Here is a 15523-nt window from a genome sequence, read left to right on the forward strand (position 1 = left end):
TGCTCAGGCAGTAAAGACTGATTATACATCTGTACAGCTTTAATGAATGGGCCACGAACGGCGTGCGGAGAACCGGGGATGTCAAACAGCCAAGGCGGGGAGGAGATATACGGCCGGGCCGCAGATGATCACTGCTCACTAGAGATGATGAGAGTGTCTGCAATGTTTAAAGTACACATGTTCGATCCTGGAATTTCAAATGGTGCCTGAATGCAGAACTTACATTTACAAGAAGTTCGTTTACGCCCAGTGTGACTGGAAACCAGAGAGGTTTTCCACAGCCGCTTTGAAGGATAACATTTAAAGAGCAGAATAAGCAAAACCTCTGAATACAGCAGAAAGGATAATCTTTTATTATATTGTGTTTTTCTACCCTGTCGTGTTCTGAGTGCAGATTGGTTCATCTGGTTCCCCCTCAGCCTTATGGAGGTCTATGGATATAGTTTCAGCTCATTCTTTAGTGTCCAGACATCAATTTATTTGTTTTGCTCTCAAAAAGAAAAGAGAAAGGCCACTGCCCAGTACCTGCTCAGCAGCAAACAGCAATTAAAAAAGAAAAAAGAAATAAATGTTCAGTCAGTTCCACGATGGTCTCAATCAGTTTTTCCTGAAAACAGATGGAACCCAGGGGCCATAGAGCTGTTCAAATCAATATGGTTCATCCTCTGGGGACCATGGTTCTTTCTTCAGGCTGCTCACTGAGTCAGGACCAGAAGACAAAACAACTCGAGGTAACTTTTTTTTATAGAAACAGCTGCTTCACTTGCACAAAATCCTGTTTCATTTGTCACTTTAATGATTCTGTTGACTGAAACAAAAAAACCTCTCGAATCCTGGTCGTCCCCAGAAACGTCATCACTGCTGAGCAAAAGTGAGCAGCATGCTTGGCCAGGTGGCGACCGACCACAGCATCATTTGCCTGCTCTCTAACAAGCTCCGACACTTCATGATGACGACGATGATGATGATGAAACCCAAATGTCGACAGACAGCACGCTCGACAGACTGCTTCGTGATTACACATCATCTGCAGGTACAATTGAATTCATTCCCAACAGGACAAACATGTTTCTGTCATCGTTCTGTGTCAATTAGATAAACAGCAAACTAATTAAGGAGATTACTGGTGATGGGATGAGTTTAGGGGGAAATCTGCCAAAGCCTAGCTGTGGTGTCTTACACTCCCAGATACGTTTACAGTAATGGAGTCTTTCATTGGCTCTGTTTTTGATCAGTCTGTCTGATTCTTCAGCAGAGAATTAACGTTTTCTCAGTGGGCCATAAAAACCATGAATGTGATGTCAGAACTAAAAACCTTTCTTACTTTATAATAAATGTAGAACATTATACATTTATTATATAATATATTGTTATTCATTCTGCTTGTTATGTTTAGAAAATCCAACGATAAAGAACCTTTGTGACATTTTAGACCAATGTTAGACCTGGTTTAAGTCCTGACTTCAGACCCACAAGTGCCAAACCCTGACTAGAAAATAATAGAGGAGAAGACAAGTGAGTCTAAGATAAGACCATCAAGTCCAGATAGAAGTCCTAGACCAATAGTTCCTGATTTCAGTCAAGAAAAAGTGAAGACGTGGTTACAGATCGAGTCTTGAAACCAGTAAGTCCCAAATAAAGACCAACAGATTAGCAAGTTCAAAATTAAGCAAGTTAAGAACCAGGTCAAAAATAGTCACAAGATAAGTCAAGACCACATCTAGATCCATCAGATGTCAGTTTTTAAAGGTTAAAGACCCGATTCAATTAGTTTGTTTTCTGATCTTTGTAGTTCCACATCTGAACACTCCACACTGTAGTAATGACATCACCCAGAAGCAAAACAACAAACAAACAAACAAACAAACAAATAAATAAATAAGTAAATAAATAAATAAATAAATAAATCATGCTGCAAAACAATTCTGAAGGCTGTACAGCTGCTTCACCCCTCATACACAGGCAGCTTCTCGCCTTCAGAGATCATCGACGCTTTCAGACCGAAGACAGAAAGACGCCCAGTCTCTGTCGACATCAACGCTGACACTCCTAACCAAACAAGCTGCAACACAAAGGAAAAAAAAAACATATATTCAAGAAAACACAAAGAGGCATTCAAATGCAAATCTGCCTTTCTATATCCACTCTGTGTGTTTCAAGAGCTCCAGCACAGAGGAAACAGAAGGAAGGGACTATGTTGTAAAAAGGTGAGAACACAATGAGGCTCTTAACTCAGCAGGCACGTCATTAAACAAAGCAGAAAAGCAAACTCAAATATTCATGTTCGCTGGTGAAGATGTGCTGGTGGAGTCTCCAGGTGCAGGAGTGATAAACAAGGTTTCCCCTGAATACAAGAAACTTCTCGTCCTCCACAATTTTTAATACTCGACTCCCTCTGCCCTGGGAACACAGAACGCAGAACAGATCTCCAGCTGCGACTGGCTGTCCCATGTAAATCAGGTGTTCAAAGACTAAACATGTCTCCAGCGTCCAAACGGGCCTCTGTGTCGGCTGCAGAACACTAATTATAGATCCCAATCAATGAAAGGTTGACGTAGGATCGATCGACTGGAGTCTGCAGAGATCAGGGATGGCTCTGGGCCACAAAGATTCAGATTTTGACCTTCAGTGAGGAAGAAGAGCTTGTTTCTGACCTGAGGACCTGAGATCTGAGGTTTTCAGGTTTCAAGGCGATTTTTTTTCCTCTTCACTTCATTTCCTATGGAACAACAATTGAATCTGTTAATGAAGATTTTATTAAAATACTTAAGCCCACACTTTAAGGGGCAATCAATAGATAAACCACAGGATAGTGATACATCAAGATGTTAAACTGATTATGTGCATAGTTTTAGACCAGGGGTCTCCAACCCTGGTCCTCGAGCGCTACTCTCCTGCTTGTTTTCCAGATATCCCTGCCCTTCCAGTTTCTGATTGGCTGAACACACCTGATCCAGGTAACCAGCAGTGTTATCCCTGAGCGCCGGCTGATTGAACATTGCCTTCAGACCTCAAGGTCTCATGGATATTTAATCAGCATAATTAATTACAATTAATAAGCAGGAACAGAGGCCTCTGGAGGGATCATGGTGAGACGCTCCTGTGGCTGCTTCTTCTCTGCTGGAGGGTTTAAGGCATCACAGCTGCAGATACTATGAAAATACCAGCTGCTTTAAAACCCACTAGACCTACTACTGAATGTGTGTGTGTGTGTGTGTGTGTGTGTGTGTGTGTAGGGGGGTCCAGTCCAGTAAAACATACATTCATTCACTCTGAGCCTAACATGCTTCAAAGATTTTCACTCTCATACAAAAAAATCCTCATCCTAATCAACATTTTAATCTAATTTCTATAATAATTTAATAAAGTCACAGCAAATGCAAATTGCTCACTGACAACACTTTCTGTTCTGCTCTTTTTGTTGTGAAGCAGTGTAAATATTAAACTCAGGTGAGACCCTGTGGACCAGGAGGTGATTTCACGACTCTCAGACAGAGTCAGGCTTGTTGTTTCCAGCCTTTATTCAGAGCTAAGCTAACCAGCTGCTGCCTGGAGCTTCACATTCAACAGAGATATAAAACCCAAATCTGTCCAACATCAAACATTTCCTTTAGTTTCATTTGAACTGAGGCAGATCAGGGTCCACTCTGAAACTTCATAAATCCCTGAAGAGAAACTCAGGATTTGTTTATTTTTTCCAGATTCATTTATTTGTTCTTGTGAATTTCTGTAGTGATTTACATGTGTTGTTGAAAATGTAACCTCATCCACTAAAACAACCTGCAGTATGAAACAAACACACACCTGCAGCCTCAGCTTTGGCACACACACACACACACACACAGGTGGAGGCTTACCTTAGCTGCTGGCTCAGCTGTTTTTCTGTCTGTGTGATGACTCTGCTGCAGCTCCAAAACTCAATCTGCAGCCTCTAACACAATCAGCAGAGAGCTGCGTCCTGACAGCAGCACGCCCATCAAAGCCGTCCGGCGAGTCCGGGTAAAGACTCGCAGCATTATCAGAGCAGCAGCTGGAAAACAGCAGCTATTCTCAGAGCGCTGACACTGTTGTTCTGCTCTTTCACTCCCGTCTGCAGCTGGAGGGAGGCTGACACTCACCTGTGTTTACCCAACACCTTCCGCAAATCCAGTTTTGCGTGTCGGACATGTTTGTAAAGGATTTGGCTGTCAGTGGCCCTTTGTCCTTTGGAGAAAGTCATCCTGAATCAGGCAGGATTACACGCTGCTGCAGGGACTCTGCAGTCAGCACACACAGACTCAAGCAGATGAGAGCTGGACGTGATCAGAAAAGAATTCAGCTCAGATCAGATTCAAAAACCTTTGTCAAACCTACGTCGGTATATATCTGCTTTCTGCTGAGCCCTGAATCTATTGTGACTTTAAACAAGGTGCAAGAAGGAGAGGAAGCAACTTTTGAATGTGCAGACACATTATTCTCCCTTGGCCCATTGTAAACATTTCAACTTGTCTTTTTAAATTTGAGTGAAAAAGTTCTGAATGTGGTGCAGGCAGTTTACAGCCCTCATGTGACTCCAAGTGACTCAGACCTGATGTTTCCAGTGTGAACAAACCAAACCAGATGTCCTCAGATCAGATCTGGTTCCACTTGCATATGTGGTCACAGATCCAGTTTATATCCAGTCAGATCAGAATGTGCAATTTAACTGTCGCACAAGGTCAAATTGACGTTGTTGTTGTTCTGGCTCACATTTCGGTTTAATCTGTGCAGTTTAGGAGCTCGACGGTGTTCACACCAGAGCTGGATACATGTCAAGAAGTGTATTCGTTTAAATGTGGACTTTGAACTGGGACAGTACTGGAGCTGTGTTTTACAAGCACAGATGAGATCAGACCCATTTCCATACTAAAGGTGCAAAGTCCATTTGTTTCTTGCATCATTTGCACGAATCTGACTGTGGGTCTGTTTTCGTACTTGGTGTTTATTCCACTGATGCTGCTGTTATACATTCTCACTGCAGTCAGTTATTTCCCTCCAGCCTCCCTGTCCGTCCTGTCTCAGTATAGTTAGGAGGTAGATTTATAAACCTCAGGATAAGTGCACATTGGTTGCTTCAACATAAAATATTTTGAACTTGTGTGGAAGTGCCTTTGCATCAACATGGACAAAAAGTTTTCCAGGTAAGTTTGTATGCAGGAAACTGAGCCTCCAATAATAGGCAGTAAGAAAGAGTAAGTGTTGTCTGTCAAGGCTGTTTTTAATGATTTTTAAAGTTTAAAGTCCATCTGCAAATATGCCACCTGGAGCTGAGGTACATCTGCTGGTGGTTAATGTAATTTAATTAACGTGGTTAATTTAAGTTTCTGTCGTAAATGCTTGGGAGAAAGCCACAGCACCATTATTATTTCAGACTTCAAAAATCTTCTTTTTAAATAACAGGTCCTTAAAACTAGAAAACCCTCTGGTCTGTGGCAGAAGGTCAGACTAGGAACCACTGGCTTCTCACAGCTCTCATTTGACACTGATGAAAAATCCCCTGTATGCGACAAATACCGGTTCATATTCATCGTTCCACTCAACACGACTGAATGGATACTGGATTAATTACAGAGGCCTGACGCCTCGTGTTGTGAGGTCCAGAGCTAAGGCTGCAAAATAATGATCCAGCGTGTGCATCAGCAGTCGGCGCCGGACACAAATCCAGCTCATGAATATAGATGGAGGAGAGGTCAAGTGTCGGAGTGCTCCGAAGAGACAACAGACGCTGTCACCCGTCCAACATGGACGTGCGATGAAATAACACACAGATGATCTCTCAGCTTCATGAGTAAAAACCAGGATGATGTCTTTTTTTTCTTAGGCTGTTTCACCTGCTCTCAAACCTGGCTCCGAACATCTCGACAAACTATATTAAAACTATGCTCATTATATTCTTCTTATTCTGTTCTATTCAAAAGAATCGAAAAAACATCTGGGAAAAACTGTGAATGAATCTGGACAAAGACAAAACACTGTCTCCCAAAACCTTCATCATCAACACACCTCATCCCTTCCACCAGGCCGATTTATCGGTTTCTCAGTTTCTGTTAGCAAACAATGAAACACTAAGAGTAAAAAGCATAATGTGCATAATGTGCACCACCTACAGTGATTTCCAAGTTCACACAGAGATGAGCGCCTGTTTGTACGTAGTTCAATAAAGATGAATGTTGCACAGACTCTCCAATTATTTTAAATCAGCTTTGCACACAGTTCAACAGCCATAAGTCAGTGAACACATCACTGCTGCTTTCAGAAACCTTATTAAAACTAAAAATGACCGTCTCTCTTCTCTCCTGACCTGGTCTCCGTCACACGGTTAGATTACGGCTTCTGCTTTGTTTCCACGTTCACACACTGCTCGTCCATCCGTGATAAAACGCGACAGCGCTGATATCAATTTTTCATTTGAAACTGGCTCCGGTTTAAAATGCTCTGGATCTTTCAGTCTAACAAAGTAAACAAATGCTGATTCACCAGGTTAGTTTTGCTGGCTGCTCCTCCATCACTGTCAGGAATAATTTATCTGCACTGCTGCTGAAGGTGCTGCAGCATAGTTCTGCAGAAATATTACACAAAACTTTTTAGAGGAGGACAAACACCAGACCAGAGCTCTGACACCCGTCCAGCAGCTACAACAAAACGTGCCCAGGTTTATGTCTGATGCCTGATCGTGCAGCCGACAGAAGAAAATATCTGAAAATATCTGAGCTCCTGCAGAGAAAAGAGATGAAGTGATGGAAGGAAGAGAAGTGCACCAGGTGCTGTGACGACAAACATAATTATTCTCATTAGTCGGAACAGCGAGCGAAACAACACACGTCTGTCTGATTTTTGCATATTTTCCATTTTCAGTGAAATAAATTTGGAGACAAATGTGCAGGGACTGCAGAAGAAGCAAAAGTTGGTGTATGAGAAGCTACTGAGGTGTCGTGATGGACCGTAACAAAGCAGATTTACTTACGTACCAATCAGAGCTACTTTACTTTACTTTAGTGTTTCTACAGCTGTATTGTAGATTTTACATAAAGAGACACAGTTGATGGTTTGACGTTTTCAGGCTTCGTTCATCAACTGGTTGTTCGGAGCCTTTGACCATCAGGACGTCCAACAATCCTTAAATCTTTGAAAGATTCCAACAAAAACATCATATCAGCCACAGACCAGTTTGGTTTTGGTGCCTCCAATGTTTCTGTCCCCCCCCAGAAACTCGTCCCATCACCTAATGTTCCCCCCACGTGGGTCAGACATGAGCAGAAAGACTCTATTTATTCCAACAAGTGTCTCCATAGCCAATATTCACATGATGCAGTGTGTTATTATTATTATTATATACTATTATCTGTTCTAATCTGTTATGTTATTCCCAGTATTGGTGGCATATCAGGCCCCATGTACAATTGTTTACTTCTATTGGACTATTTCTGCATTATTGAACTATTTGTTGTTGTTTATTTAGGTCATGGATCTGTGTTTGACTCTCACACTGAGCTCAGACCAGCAGCTGCAGAAGCTCCACACGGTGGAAATGCAGCATAGAAAGAAACTGACTCTATGCTCTGAAATGACTCTAAGGCGCCGCTGCACAGCTCACTCAGGAACAAAGACCTGTTCACCGTTTTGTGGTCTGGGAGCTTTTGACTACAGGGCGAGAGCAAAGTGAAAGCCGAGGAACACATCAGATTTCCATGATGTGATTTTGGTTGTAGCTTCAGGCAGAGGATTATAGTGTGTGTGTGTGTGTGTGTGTGTGTTTGTTTGGGTGTAGAAGAAAGAGTTTTTGAAGAGTATATGATTAACTTTCTCACCAAGTCAAATCAGGTTATTTTATAGCCTGAGACCACAAATCAGCTTAAAAAGACTTTAAAGGCCAAAGAAACAGTTTCTTTGACCCACAGAGGGAAACAAGGTAAGATAAGGAAGAAAGGAGGTGGAGAAGGAAATGACAGTGAAGGAAAGGGGGAGGAAAGGATTCTCTTTTTTGCAGATGATGAACCTGTTTTCACTTGTGTTTAATCCATCCATCCATCCATCATCTATACCCCGTTATCCCTAACCAGGGTCACAGGGATCAGCTGGAGCCTATCCCAGCTCTCTTTGGGTGAATGGCAGGGGTACACCCCGGACAGGTCACCAGTCCATCACAGGGCCACCTGTGTTTCATACCTGTACATTTCTTGGGGCTGCCGGGCCTCTTGCCGTGCATCCCCAACTTACAGCCGAAGTTTTCCTCCCAGAACTCAGCGAACCAGACGTTCCTGCGGTTGTTGGAAAGTGAGCGGCTCTTGAAGTAGCGGTCGAACGCTGCCAAAAGAGCAAAACATGTTTTTAAAATGTCGATCTACAGAAAAAAAAAAAAATGTGGCTGCTCTTTGTTCTTTCTGCTGTCTCACCATCTACAGACGCTCTCTTGGGGAGGATGGTGATGGCACCCTCGGCCACCCGCTCCTGCTGGACCACCGGAGAGATCTTAGAGCCCCAGCTGTCAGAGCCAACCCACAGGAAGTGACCCGTCAGGTTGTTTCGCTTCGCCGCATCCAGGATTCGCCTTTCAGGGTCACAAAGAGCACAGAGTCAGTCCCCACTCAAATACACCTGAAGAAAAACTACATGGAACATTTTCTTTTTATCAAACAAGTCTAAGGAGGACATTTACTGAATCTGTAGCAAAACACCACCATCAATGTTGTGACACAGCAGTTTTAAAATTTTGCAGCATAGTTACCAACATTGATGATATATATGAGCACAGCTGCAGCAGTGTTGGTGTGAATACAACACTGTCACGCACGTGAAGAAGAAAGTGTGAAGTTACTGCTAGTGAACTTTAATACTGGTTGGAGAAATCAGGGAACAGATTTGTGAACTGCATCGTCTTCTGCAGCCAAATCAGCTGCTAAATGCTACTGTTAGCATGCTAACACGGTTAACATAGTAATGTTTAGCAACTGTTATGTTTAGTTTAGGGTGTTAGCATGCTATCATCAACTAACACATGATCGTGAATTATTATATGTTAAGATAATAATACTGTATTGATCCAAGGGGGAAATTCACAAACTGTATATATGATGTAATTAAAATGAGCTGCAACATTAACAATGTTTGAATGAAAAATATAATACACATTATTATGAATGAAGCTGGAAGATACCAACTGAGTTTGTATGCTCCCACTCCACCCTGATATGAGATGGTATCATCCAGCTGATTGACCAAACACACCTAAACCAGGTAATCAGCAGTGGGCAGTGCAGGACTAGTGCTGCCCACCCCTGCCTTTTGTGTTCCTGAGTTCTGCTGCTCTAAAAGTAACTTAGAGTTATTTTTGCACTATGTCTTAGATAAGTCCTTGTTAATTAGTGTCATATGTTTGTCTCCCCAGCATTTCTAAAGTCAAGCTTGTGCTGGTGTGTGTCTGTACCGGATGTCGTCCTCGTTGGCGAACATGATAATGCCGCGGGCGTTGGGCGTCTCCAGGAGACGGAGGACGATCTTGTCGAACTCGCCGGGTCTTGGCTCCCGAGGAACCTTCAGAGACTGAGCGATGCACACCCCACCTGAGAGAGAGGGAGAGGACGGGAGGATGTTTCAGACCTTTGAGATGGTAGCTATGACAGACTGATCGATCAATAGCAATAAATTTTTTACGATCAACAACAACCTGTGTTTACAATCAGTCTGAGCCTGTCTTCTGGGGAATAAAAATGTGTATTTCCATTCCACCTCCTGACTCGTAATCTTGTCTGACACACATGCACACACAACGAGGTCTATTTGCAGAATTTGAAATAAGGAACCAGATCCAGAACCAGGTTCCTGTGTTCTTGAGATCCCGACAAGGTTCGAAGTTTGAATTTGCTGGTATGAAGGAGAAAAAAGGTTTTCACTCATGATATTTTTCTTTATTACAGTTTATTCATGTCCCTTAATCTGATGACTGGCTGTTCGCTCCTCATCTCCCTTCAGGTTCAGCAATAAAAGCTGGTGATTCCTCTTCATTTCCTCCTCATCAGAAACTCTCTGTTTCTTCCTCGTTGAAGACTCTGGGCTGGAAAACACACTTTAACTTTGTTCGTGCAGCATTGTCCCCTGGGACGAACAAAGAGCAGTGGAGAAGCTCTGAAAATGAACTTGGCACCTCTGACATGAAGTGAAGTACAGTAGAAAAGAACCAAACCTCACACTGTAAGCTGTTTTGGCTTAATTAGAGCAGATCTTTTTATTCCTCCCGGGTCACAAAGATGGAGCGACTTGCTGGCCAAATCTCCAAGGAGAAAGAAACTAGAGTCAAAGCTGAACTGTTTAAACCGCAAGTTTAAGGAAGTGGAACCAGAGAGTGTTTCACGTTACAGCAGCAAAGAGATACAACGGTAGAAATACTGTATATCTGTATATATGAAGACATCACTGAGATTAGATGAGAGATATTTACACAAAACCATGCAGGCAGTGTTGCTTCTGGTAAACTGAAGGTGTAACTTCATGTGATAGTAAAAGGTCTTTGCTATCAAACTATAACTAAGTTACCTACTGCAGAGATAAGTGTTTATTAATTAAGTTTAACCCAATCTGTGGGCACCTTGAGCCTAATTAACTTCAAAAAATATTTCCAAATAGCTTTGTAGAAAGAGTATGTCCTCTGGAAATGCAGACAGTATTTACTGTAGTTGAGTAATTGCCTCTGATTTCTGGTATAATTCAAAGAGACTGTTAGTCAGACTGCAGCATGAGAGCTGAACATGCCATCATGTGAGATTTGTCTGTGGCAGATAATTTAGTGGTGAATAAGGTTTACGACAGTAAAGGAACGGTGTTTTCCGATAAACGTGTTTTCCAGGTGAATGAAGTGTGAAGCAGCGGTGTCGTAAAGATCCTGTGTAAAATTACAGAAATGTGGTGAAGGTTTTATCTGTCGAGGAAAGAGGAGCAGTTTGAGCTCAGGACTGATCTCAGAGTCTGGAGGGCGAACGCTGGAGATAAAAACGTTTAAGAGCCTGCTGCCGTTATCATCACCACACGGTCCACGGTGAGCAGAGAGGGCGTCTGCAGTCACACACGGCTTCATTCAGACACTTTCAGAGTCAAAGCTAAACCCTTTCTTGCATTTCACGGGTCCATCAGGCCAACAGATCGGAGCTGCTCCTCCTTAGTGACGGTTTGGGATCACGTTTGATGTACCGAAGGTGTGAAAGTCCAGCGGCTGTGAGTGTGACGGCAGCAGAATCACATCACATCTGACAGAGAACAGCTCTGACTCTTCATTCAACTGATTTCCTGAGACCTGAAGGATGATTGAAAAACACAAAGAAAACAAAATAAAAGCCCGAGAGGTGAATACACATGTGTGTTTTTTCTGTGTGTGGGTGAGTTTAACACCACTGAAAAGCAGCTGCAGGCCTTGGGCCACGTACAAAAACAATTTTCCTATTCTTATCCAAAAACATCTGATGCGGTTTTTTGTTCATATGAGTGTTTTACGTCAGAAGCACAAAAGCCTCTGAGCTGCACGTGCTCATCATAAATTGCTCATTACAGGCTGATGAATAGCATCTGCTCATGAAGAAGTGCACGTTTGTGTGATTTGATCATTAGCATAAGTGATGCCCTCAAACTGCTGTAAACCGCAACCTGCTCTGCTCCATCTGTGGGTCCTGCTGCTGAGTGGCAGCACATACAACAGGCTGTAAACAGGGTCAGCCACAGGATTTAAAAATATTAGGACAATTTCCTGGAACCTGAGATGGACCTCCCACATAGACCACATCTGGAAGAAGGCCCAACAGAGACTGTAGTTCCTGCGGCGGCTCAGGACGTTTAACCTGCCACATGAGCTGCTGGTCACCTTCATACAGTCTGTCCTGTCCAGTCTGATCCATTACTGGTTTGGCCTCTAAACAGACTGCAGACAGGAGCAGACTGCAGAGGCTGCAGAGAGGATCATCAGGGCCGATGGACACTGGACATCTGATCTTATACAGTGTTTAATTTGCAGGTTATTGGCTAATTGAACATGTCTTCTGTGTGACCTCACTGACTAAACTTTGAACTGTTGGTCCAGATAAGAGTCGAAGTTTTAGCCTGAATACACTCGGTCACTGTGCTGCTGCAGCTCCTTCTATGCAAATATAAGATTCAGTGTGCAGGGTGTGAGATCTTGTTCACTTCAGTGTGAACTGTTGCTATTTAAAACTGACACGCTGAGATGAAGACGCTAACACTTGGAAACACGAGGTATTCATCTCAAGCCGTAATGAAGCCTCAGGGAGACTTTGGAGGCGAGTCACTGAACACTTATTTAACTGCAATGAAAATTGGCTGAGGATGTTTTAGTTCCACGAAAGCTGATTTCAGTGTTTCAGTCTTTGGATTCAGTCTGGACCAAAGTGATGGACAAACCCACAAACTGCTGTAGCAGCATTTTACAGCGACAGCGTGTTTACATCATCTCTCTGTCTGTGTTGCCTTGTTTGTAAAGACGCTACAGACCTGGACCAAACCTAAATTCAAAGGTGAACATTTAGTGAAGCTACGATTTGCACAGGAACAAGTCCGGTAACAAAACGTCTGTTGGAACCACGAGTTCTGGAGAAGAACTACGTTCATTTATTTTTCTGCAGACAAAAAAATGAGTCTTTCCCAACACTTAGACAGGTTTGGTGTGACAGCACATTTGTGTGTGAGCCAGATCTCAGCTGCTGACTTGGAGAATACCATGTTATTATTACTGGTACCACCACCAAAATAACACCCAGAGCTTATTTACAATTTCTATGTTTCTTTTTGCATCTTTCTTCTCTAAGTGTATTTTTCTTCATTGGTGAAGGACAGTATATGGACAGTATAGTCATCATACATGATTGACAGCTAATGTGTATATTTCTGCTCAGTCAACAGGCTGAAAACCTTTAGTGCAATGCAGATTTTGCAATGGATGCACATTTTGGTGGCAAAATTTAATTCACCATGACGACGAACCCCAACCCTTTATTCTAATTCCAGGTAAATACCAAAAGCAGCTATACTTCCATACTGTCAGAGACACTCAGCTTCATGTTCTGGGTGCTGCTGCGTTTTTAGGGTTTTTCCATCGAGTTGTGGCCCTTAGTTTCACATCAGCCCTTCAAAATAATGGTCTTAAATGACTCTGTCTTGTGCTCAGTGTGTAATTTAATAACAATAGCAATGGATTTATAAGAATGTGGAGACATTTCGCATCTCAGTGAAGATGAACTATGTTGAGCCCCTGCTGACCTTCAATCTCCTGAATCTCATTTAATTCAGTGATGCTCTGAGCTGATTTTATCAGCAAACCAACTATCTACCCACTGTAATAAGAGGAGAAGGTTTCTGATTAGAATACACACACACACACACACATACACAGCACTTTCAGATTTCTATCTCAGATTTTCCTTCTCTTTCTGTCTTCTCTGTTACTGATATCAAGCTCGTTCTGTCTTTTTTTCCACATTAAACTTGGTGCAGTTAAGAAACAGCGCTCCCTACAGACAGAAAGTAAGGAGCAACATGAATTTCACTCCATCCCGTATCAGTTTTACGGGGTGTGTTTTAGGGTTATATTACCGTCGGTGAAATCAGCACAGGATTAAACTGAATGTCCGGTCTAAGCCAGGAACAGGATGCCTGCTGTTAACAGACCTTACTGTTCTGAACAGTGGAAATCTCTTGCAGCAGACAACACACTCCTCGGCTCATTAGATCCGTTGGACCTGTAGGAAAGCAGCCGACGCTGCAGCCTGGCAGCAAATCTGTGCACTGAGAGTTTAGCACTCATTACAACAGTCCGGTTCGCTGACAGGGTCTGCATCTCCTGAACCATTTTACTGTTTTTCTCTTTCTAGCTGTCACAGGAATCAAACCAGATTTGCTTACAGACATGGTTGGATTACTGGCCTCTAAAGGTCAGGGGCCCTTAGACCAGATACCCCAGGAGAGACTATTAACCTTTTTGTTGAAAAGTCAATGAAATTACTACATAAAAACCATAAACTGAGTAAAAGATTTGATGAAAAACTACACACAAAGACAAAAAATAAGTAAAACAGACTCAAAATGAGTAAAATGTGCCATAAAACGCCTGAAACCAGATAAACAGCAACCACATTTATTAGACGTCTGAAAAAAAAAAGTTCTATCCTTAAAAAGGGCAACTCTGAACTTTATTATTATAATTATTATTATATTGTGTATTCTTAAGTGCACAGTTAAATATTCCAGCGCGGTACATTATTAGTTTATCACCCAACTGTGCATGATAAGTCTTACGGTCTGCTTTTGGAAGCTGGATTCTTATTTCAGGCTTTAATGACAAACTCAAGTCCATAATCCAAAAACAGAAGGTGCAGATGGACAAAGAGCTGCTGGTCATGAGGCGGCTACACGATGCTCACATGACGTACACATGTTTTTGGGTCTGACAGCTGATAGTCAAGAGGAAACGTGAGCTACTAATGGCTATGCTATGCTTTATCTCAGGCTTTGCTGCTCTTAGTTCACTTACAAAGCACAAAGATATGATCATATTAAAATAACAAAAACAACAGTCTCATCTGTGAAACTGCAGGAGGCCAAACAGAGAGAAAACTGGGAAGGTCTCTGAAGCCTGGTGAGAAAACCACTGCAGATAAATGTGGAAATGATTTAAAAAAAAATGGACACACATGATTTTAATGAGATCAAACATCAGCTGAGACTTTTCCTATAGTGGGAAACATCAGCGGCTGACATCCCTCCTGCTGTGCTCAAAGCCATTAAATTAACTTAGGGTGACAAAGTGGGAAATTATCAGTTAACAGACTCTGCATGAAATGTTGTCATGTACAATTCACAGTCCACACACAGACACACAGGAATGAAGGAGATAAGGAAATCCCTGCTGCTCCTACCAGGCTGAGGGTTTAATTTAAGCTCTGCAGCGAACATCTCTGCTCTGAGCCGCTGGGTCGGACTGAAGGAGTTAACGCTACAGATACACTTATTATAAAAATTGAAAATCAATCCTGTACCAAATGAATAGCAACGCAAGATCCCAAAACTCTGCTGAACCCCGTTCTGAATATTTTGCTGAATCAGTTTCTCTTTTTTTTAGTTTTAGCTGATATCTGGGATATCTTTCTCTTCAGCCACACTGATTTAAAGAAACTCTGAGCTAAAAATCCTGCAAATCAGAAAAGACTGAAAACAAAGAGGCCACGGCCTGTGAACGGTTTCACCGCCCATTTAATGCAGCACTTCCTGTGTGTCTTTCAAATTAAATGTCTACAGAGAGACAGAGGAATTACATCCTTTAAGCTTTTTAATTTGAAGCAGCTGCAGGAAGTGTTGGGTTTTGAAGAAAGAGCAGGATGTTAGAATTCATGAATGACAACAGACACTATGAATAAATGCAGGGATACATCCTTGTTATGAAAATGTTGGACCTGCACTTAGAGAAGATGAGTAAATATCAAGAAAGAACTGAAGTGGTACCAACAGCAAATTA

General features: G+C 42.3%; 1 protein-coding gene across 2 annotated transcripts in view; it reads right to left on the minus strand.

The window, feature by feature from the left end:
* grm8b (glutamate receptor, metabotropic 8b) overlaps window positions 1-15523 on the minus strand; it is an 80671-nt gene that overhangs the window by 25700 nt on the left and 39448 nt on the right. For both annotated transcript variants that reach the window (XR_003295902.1, XM_026310617.1), the window contains exons 4-6: window positions 9443-9578; window positions 8412-8566; window positions 8185-8322 (exon numbers count right to left, since the gene is read on the minus strand). Coding sequence is in view for 1 of the 2 variants with exons in the window: in XM_026310617.1 (XP_026166402.1) it covers window positions 8185-8322; window positions 8412-8566; window positions 9443-9578 (429 nt within the window). In the remaining variant the exon portion in view is untranslated. The remainder of the gene's footprint in view (window positions 1-8184; window positions 8323-8411; window positions 8567-9442; window positions 9579-15523) is intronic.

Source organism: Mastacembelus armatus, chromosome 6 (genome assembly GCF_900324485.2).
Source record: "Mastacembelus armatus chromosome 6, fMasArm1.2, whole genome shotgun sequence".
Lineage (NCBI taxonomy): Eukaryota > Metazoa > Chordata > Actinopteri > Synbranchiformes > Mastacembelidae > Mastacembelus > Mastacembelus armatus.